This window comes from Charadrius vociferus, unplaced genomic scaffold (genome assembly GCF_000708025.1).
Source record: "Charadrius vociferus isolate BGI_N301 unplaced genomic scaffold, ASM70802v2 scaffold19, whole genome shotgun sequence".
Lineage (NCBI taxonomy): Eukaryota > Metazoa > Chordata > Aves > Charadriiformes > Charadriidae > Charadrius > Charadrius vociferus.
This window is the reverse complement of record NW_009650173.1, coordinates 4,116,941-4,143,659: the sequence shown is the minus strand read 5'-3', so window position 1 is coordinate 4,143,659 and position 26,719 is coordinate 4,116,941. Positions and strand designations below refer to the sequence as shown.

At 40.5% G+C, this 26,719-nt stretch overlaps 1 protein-coding gene across 1 annotated transcript in view; it reads right to left on the bottom strand.

Annotated features, from left to right (window-relative positions):
• MPPED2 (metallophosphoesterase domain containing 2) overlaps positions 1-26,719 on the bottom strand; it is a 103,113-nt gene that overhangs the window by 48,217 nt on the left and 28,177 nt on the right. The window contains exons 2-3 of the mRNA XM_009892678.1: positions 21,176-21,357; positions 43-268 (exon numbers count right to left, since the gene is read on the bottom strand). Of these exons, the coding sequence (XP_009890980.1) occupies positions 43-268; positions 21,176-21,357 (408 nt within the window). The remainder of the gene's footprint in view (positions 1-42; positions 269-21,175; positions 21,358-26,719) is intronic.

Below are 26,719 nucleotides of genomic sequence, written 5' to 3'. Positions count from 1 at the left end.
TTCAAGTAATAAACAGCAAAGAAAGTTTAAATTGAGACTTACCACGGGGCACCGTATATTCGGAATCCTTTAACTGTTACCTCTGAATCTTGTAAGTAAATACTATTTGTCAGGAGTGACTGAACATTGTCAAAGTCCTCTGGTTTCAATTTGGACACAGAGGGAAAGCGGTAGTAATCTTGTTTAACAAGGTCTGCCATGAATTCCTTATCAAATGTCAGTTCATGATTCCCAGCAATCACTATTTTATATTCATATGGTAGGTTTCCTGAAATAACAAAAAAGAGGACTTAATTAGCACATTTTCCTCCCACACCAGCATTGCCGGCACAATAAGTAGACAGCTAGCAGTGACAGAATGAAATACCCAAGATCTGTGTGCACCTCCATGCTGAGCATAAGTTATTAATACCACTTCTCTTCCACTGAATGAAACTGTGTTAAAAATGTACAGTGATGTCACACAAAGCAACGTCATAATAAAAAGCATTAAACAAAACACGCCGGTAGGCACCAAACCAGCTCCAAAGGTGGCATAAACCACCACTGCTCCCTTGCTTTCAACTGACGACACACCGATTTAGGTGTGACTCCGAGTCCTACTGCTTAATTCATGGGACTGCGTCACAGTCAGTAGTCCCGAGTCCTGATCCACGGGAGTGACCTGCATCGAGATCCCTCAGGTGTCTGCGTGGGTGGGAAGACCAGAGGCTGCGGTACACCTCGCAAGCGTGCCGTGAGGCTACCAGGCACGCAGGACTGATTAGGCTGCTGGTGCTGTTGTTTTTTAAATTAGGCACTTATTTGGATTAGTTTGTATGAAACCCAAGAAGAAGTGGCATTTATTCCAGACCTAGCCTGTTCCTCAGAGCTCCAATTCACTTCCAATAGACTTTCACTTTATTATTATAATTCAGTTTATGGTAGTATCTTGTTTCAGTAAGACAGACCCACGTAGAAGAAAGCACGAAACTCAAGCAAGTAGGACATCAGGTAGGAAAAAAGAAACGTGGTTCATTCATTTACCATGAGTGTCACAGATAAAGAGTACAGGCTTGATCACCTCGAGTCAGGGCAACTATTTTCATTGTTTGGAATGAGGATCAGGCCCACAGAGCCAGATTTTTGGAGTTCAGAGACAGATTTTCAAGTACTTGGTACCAACAATCAGTGCCAGATCTTCCAAATAAACCTACCGGGTGCTGAGCTCCCTTAAAAATATGGTCCCATACTGTGGTGTCTTCACAAAACTTCTTTTACAAAATCTGTCCCACTGTGACTTGCCAAAAATCACACGTGAGTTTCCCTCAAAGCTGAAACCAGACTTGCATCTCCCTTCTACTGCCTTCACCATAAGCCCGATTTCCTAGTCTTACACCAAATCATTCATTTTGGTGTATAATCCTAATAATCATTTAGAGAAGGTTGGTTTTGGTTCTTTTGTTTCATATAGGCAGCAAAAATGTACGTGGAAATCTATGGGTCCCTCTCCCAGCTCTGGCACTCCCAACATCTGCCTGGGGGAACATGGAATTGGATGCTATGTATTTATCCTGAATACAGTTCTCCTCAATAGATGTGGCTTTGCTAGTTTAAAACTTGTCTTTCAACATTAAAAATTGTTCGGGTTTGTAGGGTTTTTTCAAAAGTAAGTTTCAAAGTAGAGCTGTAAGTATTTACAAGATTAACTTTCCCAAATAAAACTTAAGAGGACCGAGTCAAAACCCTCTGCTTTTCAACATTTACAGCACGGAAACAGGAATTACATGAGATATATAAGCATCATCTTTGCAAAATTAGTTAATTCTGGATAGAAAAACAAAAAGCTATAAATCCCCTGAAAAAAAACAGACAGACGCATTCATAGACACCTCACATCTGAACAAAATGCAGATCATACATATTCATAACTCTCTGCCGTGCTGCATTGAATTAAAAGCTTGGGGAACGCAATAAACGCTCCTCTACAGTTTATGCCTCAGTCCTTTCCCTCTTCCCATCCCCTTCCCATCTCTGCTACATGCTGCTCTGCAATTCATTTTTATTTAAAACCTCGATGTGGCAGGTACCTACAATTCCTGCTCTCTGTGACTCCTGGGCACAAGGTAAAATTGCTATTTTCTCCTCTCTCAGGAAACATAAAAGATACCACTGGCATGAAATTTGATACACTTGTCATAACTATCAATCCCCCAAAACAAGCTAGATGTGATTAAATTCTCGGAGAAGTAGGCTGGAGAAGTTAAATTCAGGTTTCTGCCAAGTTATCAACATTTGCCAGTTTTAGCACAGAAAACTTCTCGTTTTACTGGATAAATGTTCAGGTTTTACACTTTCTCCTATGTATTTTGATAGATTTGAAAACTGGCGCATTTTGATGTCCAATTAAGTCTTGAACATCTTGCTTGCAGTCAATGCTTTTTGATCTTGACACCCTGAAGAGAGGGCGTAATTTGAAAACGCTCAGGACACGGAAAGACAAACCAGCACTGGCATCAGTGATTATTAAAACATATAAATGTAACATTATACAGAATGGAAATCAGTAGGGAAAACCAAACAGTATTTACCGCAATCGGTGTCAAGACAGCCATTGATTTTATGAAGACTATATAGAGAGGGTCTTCTTGGTCAGCTCTTGAGAGCCAGTAAGGGGGAATGGCCACTGGGGAGCTCAGGACATGGCCACACCAATGAAACGCAGGAACCAACACCAGGACTGAGGAATAAGGCAAAACAGGCCCGGGAAGAGAAACCCCGTGGGGACCAAAGTTCGTCAACATCTACGGGTAAGCTCTAGCTGAGCGGTACTGCACCCCACAGCCTGCGAGCTGGAGGGTAACCAGTGCTGCTGTGGAGGTAATGGCTGCAGAGCCAGGTCCCCCCATCCAGCAACGAGACAAGATCTGCTTTGCTCCGTATTTGTACATACTTTAATATTTACTGTCGGATGGGCAGCAAGGGTCTGACCAGGCTCCCCACGTAGTTCCCTGACGTTATAACCAGTCACGTTTCGCTCTCCTTTCCCGGAGCTGGCCTGGGAGCTAGTGATGGGCAACACAACTCATCAAAATGCAAACACATCAAACGCCAGAGCCAAGCAAAGGGGGGCAGGCGGAGGAAGTCTCATCCATTTCTTCCCTCTTCCCTGAGGAAAGACTATATAGCACTAATCACAGTAATAAATTACCTGCAATCAGATTAGCTATTTATTCATCGCATCCAGGTTCTCCCTTCCTGGAAGGCCCTGTGGCAACGCACAACATTCATTCTCTCTGATACAATTTATGAAATATCTTGGCGTGTTTTCTTTTGGCAGTCCTGCCCTTTGCCTCTAATCTGCTGACCTTCTGTGTTTAATATGGAAGCATAAAGTCATACACAAAATCTCCTACTCCGTGGTATTTTAGTTTCATCTTGACCAGATTAATCTCTGCATATCCACATCCGTGCCGGCCGGACAGAGAGAGACGCTGTAGCACAATACACAGGTTGAAAGGCATTTCCTCATTCTCCATCACTAAATTTTCGTTAGCTACATTTGGTCTTTATTAGCCGCATTTCCTAACTATTACATTTTCCATCATGCATCAGTAATATTGTGCGTTCTAATTTATACTGTGAAGCTGGAAAACAGATAGCAGAATCGCTTTCCAAACTAGGAAAAACTAGAAAAAAATCTGTTTGCTGGGACTTCAGAAACCCCTATTATCAACTCCCAGGGCAATAAGTGAGTTTAGATTAAAAATACTTAAATGTTTAACAGGTAAGATCAGAAGGCTAACATTACACGTACTAAAAATGATTAGGGCACTGAGTCTGTGAAGTGGAGTCACATAGTGGAGTATTTTAAATCCTATACGTGTATACACACACAGACGGGGGTGAGTGTGCACATGTGTATCTTCAATATATTTATATTTTTTTGGCTAAGGTGTTTTTCAACATCTGTCCTCCACAGTAGAAGCAAGAGCACAATGTAATCGTTGATCAAGAAAATACTGCAGTTAGACAAGCTGTTCTCTTCTGCAAGGCAAAAGGTCAGTATCGCTCTTGCTCAAATAAAAGCAAAGATAGTTAACTGTGATTAACTTGTAAAAACAGAATTGTTTACAGTAAATACATTAATCTGGGAGTCTCAGAAGACTTCTGTGACTTCTTGTTTAACAAGTCAACCCTCAAGTGATAGTCCCACGTACCTTTGTGCCCCCCGCGTTCACCCTCACTCCTGTGCCACCCCACCTCTTTGCCAACACAAGGATTTGGTGGCCACAGAGCACAGTGGATCAGGAAACTGATCCAACTGAAAACAGATAAAACAAAAAAGGAGTGAGGGTCTGCGAACGCTGGTAAGGCAGGACTTCTTTTGCTGGCTGCAACCACTTACATCACTTTAAAGTGTTAGCTGAACAACAGACTGACTTTAAATACACCTATTACACGGGAGGAGGGGGGAAGCTGCGAGGGGTGGGCTGTTGTTTTCTTTTATTAAGTTGTTTTAAGTTGCTGGGGTTTTAGGTTCACCTTAAGTACTGTATCCTACGAGTCCTTAATCTGTTGAACAACTGTTCCCATTTTAATGGCATGCTTCATACGAGTACAATTTAGTCACACAACCCCAAGCTCCATAGAACTGCCAGACATGAAAAGGAGTCTGACTGGCAATGAATGTTGACTGCTGAGTCCCTATAAAAATAGGAAATCACATTATTTTTTGACTACTGTTACCTGCAAAACCCACAGGGAAGTAGGGTAATAAGAAATAATGTGATACTAGCTGTCTATATAGTGGTAGGAACCTGTATTTGGACACAGATGCTACACAAGTGCTTTTGATGTGAAGCTCTGAATATGCATACACATGCATTAACTATTCAAACCACACAACACTTCCATGAAACGTGAAGCGTTTTCATGCCTGTTTCATCGCCTCATAGACCCTTTGGCTGTATGTTGAGAAATGGGCTGAGAAACCTTGAAGTACAAATCTTAGTCCCTTCAAAAAAGAGGGAAATCTGTAAGAGTGAGATGCCAGTGCAAGTGAATCATCTCGAATTTATGGTATATCATACATGCTTTGAAAGCGCAAAACAGGTCGTGCAGCATTCACCTATAACCAACCATGTACAGGTCCAGAGATAAACACTGAAGGAGCAGATTTGGTGTCGTTCCTATGGACTTGATTGAGTCCCCACAGCAGCACAGGTTGCCACCAGGTGTCTGGCTGCAGCTACCCAAGCTGCCCACCCATGGGCAGCAGGAGAGGGCAACCAGCAGAACCTGCTACTGGTCAGCAGCTCCGTAACTCTTCATAGAGGTCTCCCATGGAAAGCCCACTGCATCTGAGGGCCATGGTTACTCTCTCTTCCCAGCATTTACAGCACAATTCCAACACACACAGGCTTTTTAAAAGAAAACGGAATCTCTCAAAGGTTCTGATTTCTCCTTCGGCAGCAACAAATGAGTTAGGGACTGTATAGTACAGTTATACAGACTCAAGCTTTCAAATGATAAGCTTCTCTCACCAACAACCAACTGCAGGTACTGAGATCCAAAAACGAGGTAGGGAAAACAAACATCTTTTCTAGGATGATGTTGAACAACTGACTACAAAAATATTCTGGCTGTGTTAATCAAACAGCCTTCACAAAAAGTCCTCAATGGAATAGCTAAAGCTGATGTCAACCACTGGCTGAAAACGTAACCCACAAATTTCTACGCGCTTTACCCCTCTGTGTCTGTAGAAATCTACAGAATGAAACCATTAAAAGCAAAAAAGCAGGCAAATGAAAGAACATGCACAAAACCAGAACATGCTTCTAAAGAAGTATAAAGAACTGAAGTACAAGATCTCTCAAAATCTTCTTGATGCAAAGTATTCCACCAGCTTTTTAAACTATCATTCCTTCAGGTGCCTCTTTTTTTTTTTTTTCTCCTCCAAAAGAAAATTTTGGAGAAGGAAAGAAAATAGAGGCAAAACACACATGGGCAACAGCAAGAGGAGTAGATGAATGAAAGTTTAACTGTTTTGCCTTTATGCAAAGAAAACATCAGACCACAGCCCAGGGAGAAGCAAAGGCTGAGACCCTTGAATTCCTGTGATAAATCTAAAGCTTGTACATTAAAGCTCCCCTTTGTTGAAAATGCTGTTAGACACAACAAAACAGAAACGTTAGGTAAGTGCAAGCTCTGCCTCTGACCTTTCACTCTGTAACCGTCAGGCTTCATTAATTTTCACAAGGCCTGACAGCTCTAGCGTTAATACTCACACTTGCGGATCGAGCCACACAGCAGGTTGAGACTGCTACCTTCTCCTCTCAAACTCATGCATTAGGATTTCTTCCATGCTGGCAATGGAAAACCAAGTCTAAGAAACATTAAACACAAAAAACTACGTTACAATAATGCCAAGGTTGAGTCATAAACCCATGAAAGCAAGGAAGTAGTGAGTGAATCTTGCCTCAGCACCTTTAACTCAGCCACATAGCGCTGAGGTATCGCAGCAAACACGGTCCTCTCCCGGCGACCGCAGATCCAGGTCCTACTTAACCCATAGGGGCACTTCGGAGAGGTCCGACACTGCAGAATCAGCGGTACCTAACGCCAAGCGCTTCCACTCCTCTCTCCTGTAGGTGAATATCCTGAATTTCACACGACACTGGGCCGTAACATCGCCACGTGCAGTACGAACCCTGCGACGGGGCCACGCGCGCTGCAGAACCTGCTTCACTAGGGGTCTGATTTAACGATGCTCTGCATTGGTAACAATTCCTTGCTTTTATGTATTTATGTCTCAACCACAACATTATTCTAATGTAACTGTTTGTGATTAATATCCTTCTCCTCCCTGTTAAAAGAAAAAACGTAGCACAACACAAGCCACAATCTTTTGTTTCCCTTCAGCGTTCCACGGCTTCCTTAACATTATTCTGACGGTGCGTGTGCTGGGGTTTGATCTCAAAGTCGTTTTAAATTCCACGGAGTTACTGTTAATGAAACATTATTTTCTTGAAACATGGAAAGCTTCCCTAAAGTTTTATCAATTAACACATAACATTTATTTGTTTTGAAACAGACAGAATGTGAAGGCTTTGTTTAGTCTAACCTCGCAAACAGAAAAGCCTCCAGATTTTGCAGCTCACAGCACTGCCAACTTTAGGTGTAAAAAGTCCCCTCCAAATGGACTTTAAAATTATGAAGTTTGAAACAGAAGCGGCACAGATTTTCTCTGCTTGTCAGTCCCTGGAAAGGCTTTCTTTTCAGGCTTGGAATTGTGTAACCCAAAAGATGGAGCTTTCGAGGAAAAAGAATTTTAAAAATCACCTACCATGAAAAAGCTGACAGCTACGAAGTTTCCCTTTAAATTTAGAAAACTCTGAAAACAACACCCTCCCTTGCAAATCACAATAGCCTTATTTTTTCCCTTTCATTTTAAAAACGATTCTCACAGAAACAGGAGTTAGTTCCTGCCACTCTTCTCTTCCCCATAGCAAAGCAATACAGGAAGGACTACCGCGACTGCGTTGGTGCCATGTGCGCACTTTCCAAGATATTCTGTAAGTGAAATAGCACTCACTTGGGAAAATAGATAAGGTTTTCAGGCAAGAGCATCTTTTGTCTGGCAGAGCTGAAGGGCGTTCCTTTAAACAGAATTACCCCATATTTACACTTATAATGAGATTTGCACCTAGCCCCCTGTAGTTTAAGGTCTATAGAGCATGTATACTGCAAATATATTGAAATATGCTATGTTTTGTCCAACAGAATTTTGCATTTTTCTCTTGTGATCAAGATCTTGAAGTACCACGGCTGACAAGTTTTAGATCAGTTTCAGCTCTGTGTGGTTTCAGATGGCTCCCATCCCGAAATGCTGAATACCAAGGCTGAGAATGGGAACATAAACTCTGCCTTCACAGTGCCAGTGGGGCTAAGTAGAAATGTTCTCCTTGAACTTGATTAAGACTAAATTGAAAAGGAACATTTTTGGTTACTATTACATTAGGCTAAAATAGAGAAATGAACCCTAATACTATCTAAATCTAATAAGAAAAAGCCATCTCTATTTCAAAATTTTCAAAGCATTCTCTATAAATGCATCACAGATCAATTTACATGGTACTTTTGCCAATAAGCAAAACGAAATCACAGGTTCCAATTGGCTTAACTCATATTGGAAAGTGCGAAAGCAAATGCTAGAAAATGCAATTACTGAAAACAAACTCCATTTTCTCCACTCAGGAGGGAATTTCAGGGAACATTTTATTGCCCTCAAATAATATTTCTAAAGGCATCAATACACAATTCTATTTTCTTTTTGGAGTCTCCACACTATATAACCTAATCCTCTATAAAGAAACTCACCAGATTTTGAAATAATATATTGGTTGTTGATATTACCTTGTGCACGCACATATTGTATCAATTTAAATGATTTTTCTCCATGCATTTTAAGAATATAAAAACCAACAGTGACTGTCTGACACAAACAGATCTGGACCTACTTCCCATAACATACCCTTTCTCTCTGTAATTTACAATTCCAATTAAGTCTTTTTTTCTAAAATAAATGAATAAAAGCCATCAAAAAGGAGGTCATCTTGAGAAACAATTATACAGAAAGTAATTAAGCTAATCACAATTATCACAGACAATGTCTTGGTATTTTCATGTACATGTATTTTCACACTGCAAAAGGCCAGCAAATGCTAAGGACAAGATTTTCCAGACAAAGTAAAATCTTTATTTAAAAGAGAAACAAGTCTGGTTACCAATTCTTCACTACTTAGTGAAGGAAAACCTACTAAATTCTTCACTACTTGCTGAAGGAAATGGAAATTATGAATACAGGACCCAGATCTAGATCCTGCCCCAATTTTTTCTGCCTTATTGACAGGGGCTGTTACTTGAGCAGCAGAACTTCCTTTTCTGTCCACAGGACTGAAAAACACATCTCTATCAGGATACTTCCAATATCTACCTATCTTAAGATAAACAAATAAATAAATCAATCAGGAAATACATAGAATCACCGAAAACATTCTCCTGTTTCTCTCCTCGCTGAAGTCCTTCCCATTATTTGTTTTCTCATTTTGAAATGAAAGTCTTTGAGGCTTAAACAAATGCACAAAGCAGTAGGCAAACACCTCCCTCTATCCCGCAGCCTGGTAAAGCCCAGTCAATATTTCTAAAAAAATCACTCCAAACGCCTCCTTTTTTTCTGTAGCCCAGGAAGGTGATCAGAGCGTTTCTTCTGACAAGAATAATCTCAAATTCATAAATGAGAAACTTCTGATAACTATTTTAATTTTCTTTCTATAATACAGTATATTTTACATAACTTCTCAATTTTTATACGGGGAACTGAAATGCTTCCTTTCAAAACTATAATTTGCAAGTATATTATTGGTAAACTACAAAACATACTGGGGCTCAGACTTTACTGACTACCAATACTAATGTAACCTGGATAAATTCCCATAATGATAAGGGGAAAAATAATAAGCAGGGACACCAGGAATAATTACAATGAAAATAAAGTGGAAGCAAAAAGAAGAAATAAGATGAAATATTTTTTAAATATCCTGAAGGTTTTAAAAGCCGGGACTGCTGTCTAAAAGCAGGACATCAGCTTTTTAATAACTGTGAGAATGTAACATTCTCCAGTGTGCTAAAGCAATTAGCTGCTTTTGAAATTTTACCCTGTGATTGTGTTTTGTGCTTTTACTTGTAAACATTTAGGTATAAGAAGCAAGTTTGGTATTCAAAGGTGTTTTTAAACATTTTCCGATGGCAGTGCTGATGTTTGTTGGGAATTGTTTCTTCCTTTTTTAAGTCAGAATAGGAGAAATCTAAAACTCGAACTAAGCTCCCCTTCTAGAAGCAGCCCAATATCCATCTGACAGCATTACGTACTGTGTTTCAGAACTACCTCCACGGTCCTTTCCTGAAATTTTTACAGACGATAAAAACCAAAGAGAAAGTACACAGAAAATGCAAACAGAAATTACAGTCAACTAAATATATTCAGGCAGGTCTTTATGAACCTCCAGTATTATTTTCTGAAGCCCACGTTTAAATTTATTATTCTAAATAAACCAAAACATTCCATTATAGTCTTTCAAGATGAACTTGGATACCAGGAATCTCCTGAGCCCTGTAAGGAAATTCCTTTTAATAACCCAGCCCACAGAGAGGTTTCTTAGCTACTAAAGGAGACAACCAAATCACTCCAGCTGTATCATGTTATTACAAGGAACTGAATTCCTCTTATGCAGGTTTTTTTTTTTTCCTAGCCATCTAGAATTGCTTGAGCAGGATGGCACATAGCCTCAGATACCTTCCTTGCAAGTTTAAGCACATAGAGTAATCCCAAACACTAAAAAAAAAGAGAGAGACGGAAACTTTAAGCCTGATAAAGGTCTAGAGCAGTAACTATGGAAATTGGTGCCAGTGATTTCTGAGCTCCAAATCTCACCCCTGCTACTATTTCTTGCCACATCCTCTCTTCTCCTGGCTTTGCAGAATTTCAATTACCAAATTATTTATGTTACAGCATCCCAGGACCTCGTAACAGACACTTCAGACTGAAGTATTTTAAAAATCCAAGGCGCCACTCTTTGAATTTCAGTGGGCAAACCTACGTGCTGAAATAGCTCCTAATTGTCCTTCCAAAGAAAGGAACGACAAAACAGATAAATGTAAAATAATGTATGTAACGTAAACTCCATTCTGCAATATAAAGAGTTTGCGTGCTTTATTTCTGACAGAATTCAGGTGAAATTATTATCTTTCTTATTACTACAAATATGTAGGACCTCTGCTGCAGCCATCTCTGCTCAATAATAAAATAAGGACAATAGTAAGCACCTAACCTACTAAGGTAGGGAAATGTTTTTAAGCTAACTTAAACGGACATGTACAATTTATGGTACCTGTATCTGTGCATTTGAATTTACAGTAACATTTTCAACAAGGTGCTGCAAAATCTCTACGACGCAGCAGCTGTACTTTCCTTTTGTGTAGAGAAGTGCACCGAGGATTCTGGTACATGAATACCTATTTCTCTGTAATTAAACGCTACCCTTAACTGCTGGGGCATGCAGCATTTACAATTTTTCATCTACTGTGCTTTCTGCAGAGTAGGGTCTCTCTTGATTTACCCATTTTAGCCATTGTTTCCAGACTTTAAAAAAAAAAAAAAAGGAATGAAAGAGCTACCATAAAAAGGCACGATACGCAGACCTTAAGTTTTGCTGAATAAAGCGACAACTACAGTTAATCAGAGCTGGCGATTAAGGCAAAGCGCTAAGAGAATAGCTATTTCAGTCACTTACACAAAGGTAACAATTTATTTCTTATTTATACTCCTTTCTGCTAAGGTTCTGCCCTTTCACCCCAAAGGCAAGCGGCGTTGTTTTTACAGCTGGCTTCACGGAAGCATTTGTTTATGAATGGCTATATTGCTTCCACTATAACTGTACACGCATCCTCCTTAGGAACTCGCTCAGATGCCAGGACCCGCTCCAACATCTCCAGCCCGAGCTGTCAGCCACCAGCCCAGCCGCTCTCCCTCCCCCCGACCCCAGGGACAGCGGTGCCCACCCGTGGGAATTGCTCTGCCAGGGGTTGGAAGACGGCATGGAAGTCCAGGACCTTTCCTCTCAGGATCACGAGCATCGCTACCTTTATTTTATTCCCAGTGACCACAGAAGCTTGCAGCAGGGAGAGAGGAGAGCAGAAGGAACGAACTCCTTCCCCACAGTGCTCAGGAGAAACCTCCTGTACAAAAACGCAGGAAACCTCAACATTCACTTTGCAGTTTTTCTGCTCATCTCTCAGTAGCGAACACAAAAGCCAAATACTGCTTAGGGAGCGGGGAGAGTGAAGAGGAACATATGGGAGAGAGCAGCTCAGGTAGAAGTCAGGAAATGTGGGTAACTGTCATTTGCAGCTCCATTTTAAACTAAAACTCTCCGTGTTTCTGTGGCTGGTCACATCAGGAAAAAAAAAAAAAAGAAAATTTAATGGCAACATTCTGGAGAAATGGAACTGTTGCACTCTGATACTCAGCCTGGCCTGTAATATTAAAGATTCTGGTTCATCAGAAAAGACGTACATAATTCTGAGATCTTTAAGGTTCACTTATCAACGGTTACAGGAAATTTAAAGTCCAGAGTGTTCCTGAGCTCTCCTTTCTTAATTTTATTAACTTGGGAAGCAATGAAGCTCTGGAAAAAGCACGTAAATCTCCACTACTTTACATCCCTGTGCCCTCACTTGTCTGTCCCTCCTTTCCAGCCACTGTCCCTCCCCTAGTTTAATGTTGTTTTGTCCTCTTCTGTGCTGGCTTAGCATCTTCTTGCAGCTGTCCTTACATTGCTGTCCCCTGTTGCGCTGCTCTGTTCCTTCTCTACTAACTGTACCCCCGGCAGCGAGTGCAGGTTTGGTAACCCCCCCTCACACCTGGGGTGCAGGATGAGAAAAGACGGACCAGAACAACCCGGTGAAGAGAGGCACTGAAGTGACCTGAGCCTCGAAGCGATCTCAAGCGCCAAGAAACTCAGTTCCCAAAGCCGTGGAAGGGCGACCATGAACTGTCCCGCATGTGAGCCCAACGCCCAGACCAGCCCAGCGCCACGGGACACCCCAACCTCGCAGCAGGGTTTACCGAGAGAAGATGCTGCCTGCGAGTCTTGTAAGCACCCCATGGAGCAAGCACCGTTACTCACACCTTCACGCTCCGGGCAGCAAAGTAGGACAAAGAAAACGCAAATTCCTTAAGCTCTTGGAGAGGGGTTTGTCTTCTCCTTTTTCTCCCCACCAGTGGTACCAGATTGCCCAGGAACGTAACACCCATCCTCCGAAATCAATATACTCCTCTAAATACAGTCAATAAAGGTTTCGAGCTCTTCTAACAGGCGCGAGGGGGATGAATGGGAGATGCGGAGTTGCACTGGCCTTTCTTTTGCAGCCCGTTTGTGCCAAGACACATCGTTCCCGATACATAAAATGCATGCAGAATTTGTCCGAGCTCCAATACTCGGCTTCAGCCTACTGCAACAAGAGGTTTAATTAACAAGCTATGCAGGCTGGTTATAGCCAGCAAGGAGCAACAATCTATTTTTCTTTAACAAAAAAAGAAGTCAGTAATTCTTGGAACATTTATTAACCCCCTAGTATGGGCAATTACTGTAAGATAAAGGTCTGCCAGTCTTGCATTAACATAAAGTGCTGCACGTTGCTTTTCTACAGCATAGTAATGTCCCCAACAGTGTGAATAAATGCTAACATTTGCGTTTTAAGCTTGATTCACACACCCCCCCCCCCTCCAATATACACATTTTTAGCAGAACTTCACTTTCAGTGGCTGTTTGGCCATGAAAAAAAAATGGCCTTATGCAAGCCAAAAAAACGCAGGATGGCATTTCACTGAGATACTGTTTTATAGCTCAGTTTAAGGTAATCTCACACATTTCCTAGCATGCAGGACTGAAAAGAGGAAAGGGGGGTGGGAAGCACAAAACCCAAAGATCATTCCTGCCGTCTGCTAGGTTTTGTGGTTGCATACAACATCAAAAAACCCCCAGTGGTGATTAAAAAACAAAAAAAAAGACGACTTTATAATAGACAGGACATTGCCAACCAGCTTTAAATTGAATTACACAGCCTGCTAATCTTTATGATGAAATAAAATTTCTTTGAACACTACACATTATACTAAAATCTGCAGCGCTTTCTCCCCCCAGCCCCAACCTCTTTCTGCTCAAAGCAACTCCTCCACCCCGAAACCATTGTTCTTTCTAAGCAGGAACGTGATGCTCTACCAGCAGAGAGACTGCTTATTTTAATTAGATATTGTTAATACGGTGTGCGTGATGTGAAAATTTAGAAGAGAGGCACTTTTGCACTTTGTATTTTTGATGCAAGATTTAATTTGTAAGTGACAAAACAAATTGATGGTGCACAAAGAATATATACTTTGACTGCTTTCCACTGAAATCATTCTCATGTTACGATACACGGCTGCGGCAGCAATGCTGGAAGAAGAGTCTGATGACAAGGTCTGTAAAACTTTCTATTTGGGTGGCATTACTTATGTCATGCCTGGTCAATACAACAACCATAAATCTCTGTTCTGTTTTAAAGTGGATTTGCGGGAAAGAGGGAATGGAAAGGAATAATTATTTTGGTTATTTTATAAATTTGTTTTGGTTATGGTTTGTTATTTGAAACCTGATCATCCTCCCCCTTTTAAGACAACAGCAGTCCAGGGAAGCAGATCCAAGAAACGACTGAGCAATTATTGTGATTGAAAGTCCTGTCCAAGAATTGTGCAATACTTTCCAGCGCTTGCTGGCTCCTTTCTTTCATTGAAAATTACCAAATGACCATGTTCGGTTTAAACATATAAAGAGCCACTCAATCCAGAACGTTAATTCTCTTTGAAAGCACATTTCACCTGAGCCAAGTTTTCTACTGGCTGTCAAATAACACCTCAATATTTGGTTTGTCTGATCACGGCAGGTAGTACACAACCTGTATAGAGAATTTCACACTGTATCTCTAGTAAGTTAGGGGCTACAATGTAAGAAAAAAAAGCTCAAAAGCTTCTCTGCATGCCATTAAGAGATAGTAAAAGCAGATTCTTGTTAAATTTCTTTATGAAAAGTTGCCAGGAATAACAAAAGCAAAACACAAAACAACTGATCAGATATGAATAAACTCACACTGCTCCTCATGCACAAATTCCACTTCAGTCAGTGGAAATTTTACTATCTTGACACTCATTTCTATACAATTTCTTCCATTTTACCCTTTAAGTTGTACTTCTAGGGTTCTGTTTTCCACAAAGCATCTGACTCAGAGCAGAGGATAAAGATGACTAAGCAGCTCTAACCACAGCACAAAAGTAGAATTTTGCACTTTTTCCCCTTTTGCTTTCATGTTTCACTGTAGGTTGCTACATCAGGAAAACATTATTCAGCCTATTACCAAAAATCCACATGGCTGTGTTTTCCCACTATTTTATAAATACAATAAAATGCAACATTCAAATTATTTTTTTATTCCTCTGAGAAGAAAAAAAATTAAAATTATTATTAATGTGTCTAAAAAGGTGCATGCAAATAAAAGCTGAGCACTGATGATTAATTTAGTCAAGCCATATGGGAGTTTAACACTAAGTACAAATGCAAATTTAACAGTGACATTAAACACAGTTCAAGTTAGAACAAAAGCAAAGGAAGTATTCTTAAGTAGTGATACTGCAATAAAATCGAAATAAGCTTGGAAGAAGCTTTTAAAACCTTTACCATAAAGACAGAGTGAGGTACATACCCCAGAGAACCAAGTAAAAAAAAAACAAAAAACCACCAAAAACACTTGAAGACTCTAGATTTCGTTGTATATCGGGGGGGGGGGGTGGGGGGTGTGTGTGTAACAAAATTGCATCAAACTCATAATATTCAGCATCTATTAGCAACTAGAATTAATAAGCAAGTAGACCCAACAACACTGTCTTGCCAGTGCACCTTCAGGTCTCCAATATTCTCCAGTTCAGAGCATCCTGAACAATTCTACGACCTCTGAAATAGGCAGCCAACGTGGTCTGGGGGCCGCAAATCACACGCAACTCCTAACGGCGTCAGAGGGATGGACAGCAGAACAGCAGCACCAATACAAGAGTCAACTGTCCTCAGCAGTCAGCTCAACCGCTTATTAAAGTATCCCATTCCAGTGTCTGAAGCCTAAAGAAGCTCCCCACCAGTCACTCGCAGAAGACATAGCTGCTTTCAAAATCAGACTAATAGATTTTTCCAGGGAGTTGCTTCCCTCTCTCCCAGAACAGCTGTGCAAAACTCATACGTACTTACAGGATTAAAGCTACCTCAGCATTTTCTTTCACTTGCAATGAATGCAATTCTTTTTTCGAGTGCTAACTAAGAGTTTTGTTCATCAAAATGGTATTTTATGTTTAGTCAATTATTCATTCTAGCTTTAACAAGTAGAGCAATACAGGGTTCAAAATATGCTCCAGATGGTAAAAACACAAATCAGAAATAAATCAATTTATAGAAATAAGAAGAGATTTGTTTTCATTGCCATAATTTTACTTTAAAATATTCATAAGCTTCCTTCTGGTTCTAAATTAGTTCAGAATACTTTAAGCTAATATCCCTCTGAATTTAAAGACATTTAGAGCTTACTGGTTTGTTTTTATAAAAAAGTGTCATGTCAGATGCTAAAATAATTCACATCAGAAATATACTTTTAAGGAGCAGAAGTTCTCAAGAACAAATACTTCATTCACAACGAAGTTGTTTTCATTGTGCATTACCAAGAGTCACACAAAACCCTAAATGAAATACGCCTGGAGAGGAGGTAAAGCCTAGATAAAATGAGGAAGTAACTGAGAAAGGATACGAGAGGAATGTGACCCTGAATTTTTAAACAGTGATAAGAAAAGAGCTTGATCTTACTATTATACTATTTTGTGACAGTTCTTTTTTTTTTTTTTTCAGATAATTTTATACTATCTTTGAGATCAAACACTATTTTGGCAGGTGTCTGGCTTACAGTTTTGAATATAATTTCCGGTTTCTTCAGTACTAATGCAGAAATCTAAGTGCAGACTGGAACCAAGTGTTTGTCCATACCTCTGAGAGCAACACCGCATTTCCAGTGCTCTTCCCATGTTGTCGCCTATTCCACATAACAACCAGCAATTCCACGCTGAAGCAGCTATTTTCAATAACTAAACATTGACACAAAAATGAACTTTCAAAGAACCGACAATACGCTTGAGGGCCACATTCATGTATGCAGAGTGTAACAAGAAAATTGCCACATTAAAACAGTACAATCATTCTTTTCTTCTCACTTTAAGTAACATGATGGAAGAACTACACCACAGAAAAAAAAACTGAATTTTTCTTTTACCTCTATCCACAATGTTTATACTAAAGGCAAGGATATATTACAGGTAAAGAAAAATTTGTTCCAGTACTAAACCATATACATTTGGCCACTATTCACACATTTCCTCAAGTCACTGTCCCACAGAAATTAAAAGAAATATGCATTCAAAACAAAAGGAAGGCATGAAGGAAAAAACATGAAACAGTCAAGTTGCCATATCCCCGAACAACTCAGGAAACACCTATTCTCAGCTCCATAGACGTCAACCAGCAGTGATTTCACCTACTGGATCTGGCGATATCTACCACTGTAGAATTTTCCCTGATTTGTTGAGTTATAAACCTTATGTTAGAAATACTGCATGAAAAAAAACCAAAATACCAACGCTCCCCACCCCCCTGCCCTCCCCAACAGAACACAGTCAGTCCATAAGACACAACCATTAGACAAAAAAAGTCTAAAGAACAAAACCGGCTATTTGAGAAAAATGACTAAACCAGATGCAAATTATTCACACAAGTAAGAATATGCTCAATCAGGCCCATACTAATTGAGCACAATAAACATAGCGTCACTCATTAAAGATCTATCTGCCTGAATTTATCTTTGCTTTCTCTTCAGTTCTTATGAGTTATTCAATCACTTCCCATCACGCAGGAAAGGAAATATTGCACTATGAAGACAGAGCTATAATTAGATATTCCTGTATTTCATTTCCCATATATGACAATGAGAATGGATGGGGGAAATATGAACAGTGATAATAATAGTATCTTGAAACATTCGGTAAGAAACATATTGGGCATAGAGTAACGTCTTACTTCTTCCTCAGCACATAATGCTGTGTTTACTGCAAGGTCAGTTAAGTTACTATAAGAGATTTTTAATGAAAACAATTATAAATTTAAAATAACTGTGTTTAAAGCATTTAACAGTCACCAAGGTCAAGTGATTACAGCAGTTACAAGACCCGAGGGACATGTTCACACCAAAACAAAGTGAATAAATTACCTCAGCCAGTGCATGTAATCACTAAGTGACCACAGAGGTTATTCAACGTATGAGCCCAGACGACTTTCATGCAAAACCAATAATGAAAATTTATCAGCCAAAGGGAAAAAAGCGTAAGAATCAGTAAAAGTTGCAGGTAGGAGGGTGTGGAAAGCGTGTCCTGTGATTTGGCTGCAGAGACAAGGAAGAAGGATGAATGTTAACGAAATGGATGGACAGGGTGCTGAACATATTGCTCAGGTGAGATACCCGAAGAGTTGCAAAGGGATGCAAGACCCACAAAAGACAAAGTCGCAGGGCTGACGGAGGCGCTCTCAGTCCTGTGTAACTCTGGCTTACGATAACACTCAAGTACAAGCAAGGCAGGGGCTCAGAATTATCATCTTTTAACTTTTCCCTTGGGTCCACTGCCAAGAAAGTTATGGACAGTTATTGTGTCTTAGTCACCCCGTTTTACAGCTCTAGTGGAGATGAGGCCCTGTTCTTTTACCACAGGGTAGGTGGGATACGCTGTCGAATGAAGCCCAGCTGCGACCTCGCTTCTCTCCCTCCAGGTATAAACGATGCAGACGCCTTCTCTTCACTACTCCTTTACAACACAATGGCCAGGGGAGAAACCATGCACACAAAAGATACGAAAACCCCTTTCTAGAAGGACAATGCTGTATTTGGTGGGAGTTCTCAGTGCTTTGGAATACGGTTCCTACCAACTATGGTGAAAAAAGATGCCTCCCACTATATGGCAGAAGAAAAAGGAATCCTGCTTCTTTCTGCCTGCCACCAGTATGTATTTTTTATACTATTACATGTCATCAGCTCACAACCTTGACGGTAATTATCTTCAAAATATACATAATAAATAGTAAAATGCGATTACTCTCATTTTGCAAACAGAAGCCTGAAATAAAGTTGCAAAAGGACATGCCTGACTTCATGGTGTATTGATTCCAGATGAGGAGAGGACAGCACTGGGGCAACTATTCACCAACGCGACAAGATTCCACAGAGGAATCAATTTGCTGCCTCAACTTATGCCAGAAACATAATAACTGGTATTGTCATATATATGAAAATGCAAGTGGACTCTGTGCCTGGAAGAAAAAAAAAAAAATAGGAAATAACAAAAGAAGTTTTCTCTGTACCTGAAACATGAAAGCCTGAGGCCAAAGCCAGTAGGTCCTCACAGTCAAAGCTTCCAGTTTCAACAACACTGACTGCCAAAGAATGCAAAATCTACCTTCCCACATGAATACCATACAGACTACAAGAACTCTATAGATATGCTAAGAAAGCCCCATGATAAAATACTGAGGCTGGAACAAAACCTATTCAAAGGGTTACAATTCTTCTGTTGAAAATGTTAAACCAAGGATATATGTGATAAAATAACATCACCATGAAACACCTGTTAAATACAAGGAATGGCCAAGTGGCTGCTGATACTTTAAGATTCTCTAGAAAAGGCTGAAAACACACTAGCAGCTCACTTGTTTTGGCTTTCAGCAGTACTGAGTTAGTGTTTTCAGATGCCAAGCACTGGACACGAGCTCCAGCTGTACCAAAACAATACATGTGGAACGACCCAAGGTCCAAAGAGGAACTTTGGCAACCAGACACTGGTTTTGGCAGTGTGTTCAGGGTAGACTTTAGAGGTCTACGCTCTCCAGAAAGCAATTCCTTTCCTGGAGATGCCTGGCATCTGGAACAACTGAACCCTGTGGAACAGCAGTGCTGCCTAGCTTCTCTGCGAGGACTGAAGCTCAGTGGGACCACACCACCCGCTCCCAGGGAAGCTGTGCAGCCTCCCACTGCCCTTCTTATTTTGCTTGCTCCTCCTCCTCCTCCTCTTCCTCCATGGCAACATTTACAGGTAATCACAAAGAACACACAAAAGTTGAGGAAGATTATTCCTATTATGTCTCTTCCCTCAACCTATGTACATATCCACTTACTTCTCGTACCACTTCTTACTTCCCAGCCCTGCAATTACATCCTAGAAAAAGGATAGTTTTGAGCCCATAAAATCTAGTACTGCTTTCTAGAAGTAAGAATTATAAAACTAAATTACAGTAATACGGCAGTATCTGGAAGCCCCAATCCCACATGCACAGCAATAAAAAGGAAAAATGTTCTTTAAAATTGAGCTGTAGAAATCAGAGGAGGTCAAAAGGAAGATAAAGAGAGAAGTATGAAGAAAATGCATAGGAGGGTGAAAAGATGGAGAATGCGGAAGCTCTTCTATTTAAAAATTCCTTTTATAAATCCAAATGTTCTTCACTTATCTCTTGAAGGGTCAGCCAAGGAACTCCAATGGAATAAAATTATGCTATTAAAGGCACGTAGAGGTGTGACCATCACCCAGCAAGCAAGAGAGTGCAGTGATGGAGGTAAAGCATGGTGACAAAGCCATGGTTTCAAAGGTTTTTACGTAATGATGTAAATTCATTGTAACATTTCTCAAAGATCAGTTGCCGAGTCACCTCCACCTCTGAATATTTCCAGTGGAAGTGGTGAGATGGCAGCAGACAGCCAGCCTACCAGTGGTATTTATAACAGGAGCATCCTGCGTGAGTTCCCCTCCTTTGTTTCGGTCTTCTGCTGTCACAATTTAATTGCCCTCAACTGTAGCAACACACTCTCCAGGCACTGCTATCAAATATAGCAGAGTATGAAAGGCATTCTACTGAAGAGGCGTTGAGTGCACGTGTTCTAAGTTAAAATGTCAGTACTCTAACTCAAAGGGGCAATCATGTGAATACCACCCCCAAAAATTTCTCCTCTTCCAAACAGTATTTTTGATTATGCCACCCTATATTGTGGGAATAAGGACTTTCATCATTTCCAAATATGCTGCAGCTCTCAGCACTGCTTTAAATTACAGCAAACCCAAAATACAGCGAGCAACAGTTTTGGCTGTGGACATAAAACCCCACAGCATCAACTAATAGGATGCTGTATGCGTTCATGTGAGGTGCCACCACCTTCTCAACGGACACAGAAGGCTACACAGCCCTTGCTGCGGAACGACAGCATCTTTTCCCCCAAGGTAACGCAGAAATACGACAAAGTCTCTAAATTTGTCTTAATTAACAGAATCATACTGAGGCTAGAAACAGCACATCACATGAGGACAAGTGAAGCAAGGGTAGGGGGGGATTTTCAAGTGCTCTAATTCAATTAGGAGGCAATGACTGACACTTGGACAGGAGAGGTTAATTGGGGTCACCAAAACGCAGTAATTCCTTACCTAACCAGTCATTAAACTTCTTAACCTCTGAGGGCAGTCCCAGTTCGGTGAAATCGCCCGTGTGGAGAAGGATGTCCCCATAAGGCATCTGGATGCCATCTGTTCTGGAGTGTGTGTCTGAGACGCAGACAAATCGCGTGTGGCCCGCTGGTTTTGGAGTGTCATATGGGATAGGGTCGACCCTAAAGCAGACACATAAAGATCTCATAACAGTTACAAGGTTAAAACCCTCACATCTATTATTTCAGTTCTATTTCTACGTAAGCGCATGCACACACACACACACACACACACATCCATTTACACACACCGTGCTGAAAGAAATGACTCTGTAATGCAACACTGCCAAAAATCCAGAAGGGACCACAGTGCTTCTCAAATACTTACCTGGTAAGGAAGGAAGATAGAAAAAAAATACATAAGATATGCCCAGTTCCTCATCCTAAAGTTAATTTAAACATTGGAAAAAATGAATGAGAGATTTTGAATTCAGCTATTTTTTCCATCATCTGCCCTACACATGAACAGGTACAGAGGCCATTAAATAACAGGTCTCGCAGGTGGGACAGCACCAGTGAGACTTGAGCTGAGCAGCTTAGCATCTGATTTCGTTCAAGGGCATAGGCACACCTACAGATTCCAGCAGAAATTGTTTACACACAATCAGGTACCTTTCAGGAGTGCTTTGATGAAGACTGGAAATTGCAGAACTGAGTCTCATAACTTCTTACTCTCATAGAACATCCTGAGATCATCTTCCCAAAATCTATGAAGTCAGGAACTGATGAGGTAGAGCACTAAGCAACCACAGATAAAACTTTCTTTTTTTTCCTAAAGCCAATGATGTGAAAAATTTAGTTCAACTGGTTATGTGCAAGCCACATTTGTTAATTTGTTAATTATCAACTATATGTGACCCATCACAGAAGTTTGGTTTTAAGGTGGTTGGGTTTTTTTGTTTTGTTTTTAGATTTAAGCAGAGTAGAGAAAAATAATAGGGACGAGAAGTGCTTTATGCATACTTAGCAGTTAGAAGTTCTAATTTGTAACAGAATAACTTATAATACAAAAGGCAACCTATTGCCTACTTTGGAATAGCCATTCTTTCTCTGTAGTTACCGGAATTTGATTTGCTCAACTTAATTCAACATTTGAATAGCAAAGCAGCTGGATTAACACCACAGAAAACCTCATCCCAACTCCACAAAACTTCAACCCATTCCATTGATGTGCCACTTTGATCACGGTTACAGCTTAGCTTCAGCTAGAAATTTTGAGGTATTTAGGAGTTATGTCAGAATAATAGTCCACTTACTTCTCAAATCACCAAAGAAGTGAAACTAAGTCCTAAGCATTTTAAAGCACCCAAGAATAATGCTATTCTAAGACTTATTGGGACAAACTGGCACAACAGACATTCAAAAATTGGTGCCCAAAAGTAAAAAGTAAGTTAAACAGGTTTTATTAGTTTTGCTCTCCACACTGAATGAAAAGAAAAACAAATAACTAACACACATCACTGTGAATGTTTTTCTTAAATCCCCATAGTTGTCACGAGATGTATGATCAGTAATACAAAATAAAGCACAAATCCTAAGAAAATAGAGACTTTTGAAGCATACCTTTATTTACTGAACTGTACTATTTTTAGGACACTAAATTAGTATTAAGTCTTTACTATAGACTGAACTGTGTGAAGACTTCAGCTCCCTACATAGGTGAGAAAGACCAAAAGCGTCCCCCAGGGAGCAACTCAGCTCCCTACACCGGGGATTTCATAGTGGTTCAAGAAATCAAACTCCATATGGACATGTGCTGGTGTCCAATGGAAAAATGTCCACGTGAACACACTTATGTCATGGTTTAACCCCAGCCGGCAACTAGAACCACGCAGCCACTCACTCCTCACCCCTCTCCTGCCCCCCGCTCAGAAGGGTGGGGAGAAAGAGGGGAAGAAAAAAAGAAAAGAAAAAAAAAAACAGAAGGAAAAAGCTCATGGCTTAAGATAAAGACAGTTTAACAGAAACAATAACAGAAAAGGAAAAATAGCAACAACAGTAATAATAATGACATGGGTCACTCTCACCACTCGGTGAACTGGCACCATCCAGGAGCAGTGATCCTGTCCCCCAGCTAACCCCCATTTATATACTTAGCATAACATCTATGGTATGGAATATTCCATTGGCCATTCCATCCTTCTGTCTATGCTTCTACGGGAAGCTGAAAAAAGTCCTTGAATAATGTAAACATCACTTAGCAACAACTAAAAAACAACAGGTATTATTGACATTCCTTTCACAGCAATCACTAGAATGAAAATTACCTATTTCCCAGCTGAAACCAGGACAACTTACTAACAAGATTTTACTGAGTCTTTTAGATTTGTTTACTAACAGCTAAAATTTTAGCACAGGGGGCAGAGAGGGAGAGATATTATTTGTTAGACTGCATTTTCCTAGGTACCATAATTAAGTATTTCCAATCAAACTATATTTACCAGAAATGTACCACATTTCCTTGACGTGGTCCACTGAATTAATTTGAAAAATTCAGGCCCTACAAGATGATGTTTACTTTAATTTGATCTTTGGTTTAAAAACAGATTTTACTGCAGGGAAGTGAAATTTTACTGCAGATTTTACTGGATGGGAAGGACCAGTTTGGTAGATAACTTTCTTTGGGTTTGGTATTGCACCACCTATTCCACCCAAAGCACCAGATGAGATTAACTGAGCCATACAACTGGTTACCACCAGTACAGAAACCCACTGCAAAAATCTGAACTCTGACAATCAATGGATTCTTCTTCTCTGCAAGGGTCAGAAATTAATAAGGTTATTATTATAGAGGAAAATTCATTTACCCATTCAAATCACACTGGCAAGCTGGGCAGAACTGTAATTATAGTCCATAGTGCTTTTGTATTTGATGTCTTCCTCCCAATTACTGGAAGTAAGCCGCAACTTTTTGAATAGTATGTCAGTAAACAAGAGGGTCTCCAAATCAACATTTCCACACTTCCAGGTATGTTTACTCCAGACAACACAAAAAATGAACACCAACTTCCATCAGTACCACATACCTTGTTCAGCTCATCTCTGCTTGAGCTGTGGCCAGCACTGCCTGCCTCTGGGGAACCCAATTTTGCTCATATGCAGCGGCGATGCTTTTGCTATTCTCTACAGTTTGTTTCCAAACAAACCCCATTTCGCTTTAGGCAATCTCTATTAGAGTATGACACCAAAATCTGGTTTAGGATTTTTCTATTCATGCAATGACTGACTTACAGAAAATTCTATAATCAAAATTCATTAAATTCCTGACCCTTCTTTCTCCTCTTTACAAACAGTATGATGTTGCCAAGTAACCTTTTTTTCCTACATCTTAGCTTAATTTCTTCTCTTATTCAGCCGTGCTTGCCTACAAAGTATTTGAAAGTGAGATACTGAAGGTTATTGTGTTCAGCCCATCAATTTCTCTTACTCAAAATAGTCCTTCAATAGAAACTTAATAAAAGTGGAGTTATTGACAGTCCTAAAACCTCAAGTTTTCTTTTCATCCATAGCTATAGCATGGCAAACAGCAATGCGAGATTTTTCTTTTTCACTACATCATGAGAGGACTGGCCTCTGAACTCGTGAGATCAGCTACCACAGCAGCCAAGGCGATACCCTTTCACAGCTTTTGGTGGCACAGGGCTCGCTAGCAGGCTTCTACCTGGGCTGTGAACGCCATCCCTTCTTCTGGTGGTCTGCTCACCTCACGACCCAATGTCTGGAGATTACAGCCTGGCATTTCTAAAAGCTCTGTAATAGTTACGCATCTGACCCTCGCTGCAGTTCAACAGGAGAGAAAATAATTATTTCGGCCCTTCCCACCACCAGTCTCTGCTGAATCAGAGCACATACCCAAGAATTCAACATATTCTTTACCATTTGCACCAAACACAGTGCATCCAGCCAACTTCGACACTCTCCATCACCACCAATACTTTATTTTATCAGTGTTCTACAGCTAGCAGACTGAAACACTTTAGAGATTATTTGATGCATTAGGGAAAAAAGCATGCTCATGGGAAGATGCAGTAAATGTTATTCCAGAATAATTTAAATGGTCATACATTAGGATTAGTACAGCAATCAGGAAATGGAAAACAACCTAACAAAATAGCCAAGTATCAAAATTAATGAGGATTTTTTTGCCTTGTTAGTAAATTATTTTGGGCACCTAACTTCCTTTACAGACAGCTGTTAATAGCTACTTATATATCCTAAGACATCTTGCACCTTAGAAAATTGGGCATTTAGGTGTTTTTTCAAAGTTTATGTAAGATCCAGAATGAAATCCCGTGAGACAGCTGAGCAATGACTACTTTCTAGGATCATGACAGTAATGTAAGATCTGTCACATTTAATGCATTTATGACAAGGGTTTAGAAATCAGAAGGGACAATGTAATCTTCATACAGTTCTATAAGGACCTTGCTTATCAGATAATTACTTGGCTTTACTAAACTGCCCTTACCACCAGTTGTTTTCATTTTGAGTAAGAGTCATCCCTCAGGTACCAACCTCAAATTTACAGTTCCTCACACGTTGCTGCAGCTGAATCAAACGACAACACAAACCAGGCTCCGATTTGGCTTGCTCAGCTATCACTAATCGGTATCCTCCTCCAAAACCATGGTTACCGTGGCACTTCCAAGGCAGCAGAGCCATGTATGTACGTAAGCCAGCCAGGTGCTGGTGCTGGCCCTGGCCCCGCTGCTGCTCCCAGGGACTGCACGGACTTGGGCTTGTACACTGTCCTCATCCATCAGACAATTTTGTCGTGGCTTTACACTTTAAAAAGTGGAGATTAAGTAAATAAGTAACAACGAGTAACGCAGAATTTATCATGCGAGGTAGGTGGGCTAAATTCAGAAACTCACAACGGAGGACAACGTTGGGCCTTTCACTTGCACAGAGGCAAAGGACTTGATTTAGGATGTCATGCTACGGAACAGACACGTTAGCTGTGTATTTCGGCCCAAGCTTGCGCTAGTTACTCATCACGATGTCTCATAAATCAGCAGCGTTAGAAAGTACCTCCCAGACAGAAAGGGCAGTGCAGCCCTCCAAGAGACATAGCCGCAGGCAGAACTACGCTGGGAACCTGTTTCCAAAGAAAATTTAGGAAAGACACAAGCGCCATTTTTCTGAGAGAAAGAGAAGTTTTGATTCCAGAGGATAATTCTGCATGGATGAGTTCAACTGCTGAAAAGGCAGCGCTCTGGCTGGGTTCGCCGGTCCCCAGGAACGCCTCTGCGCCTCCCTGCTCTCTTGGGGTTTGAGATATGCAGACCCCAAATCCCCCTCTTATGGAACAATTCCCAAGAAACCAATTCATCCCTGAAAACTAAACAAAAATCTTAAACATTAAGCCAGTAAGAATTTCCAGTTCCTCGAGTGGAATAAATCACTCTGATGAATGCAGCACCTATGCCGGACAAAACACTTACAGATGCAGAGAGATATTCCCCCCGAACCCTCCAACTCCAAC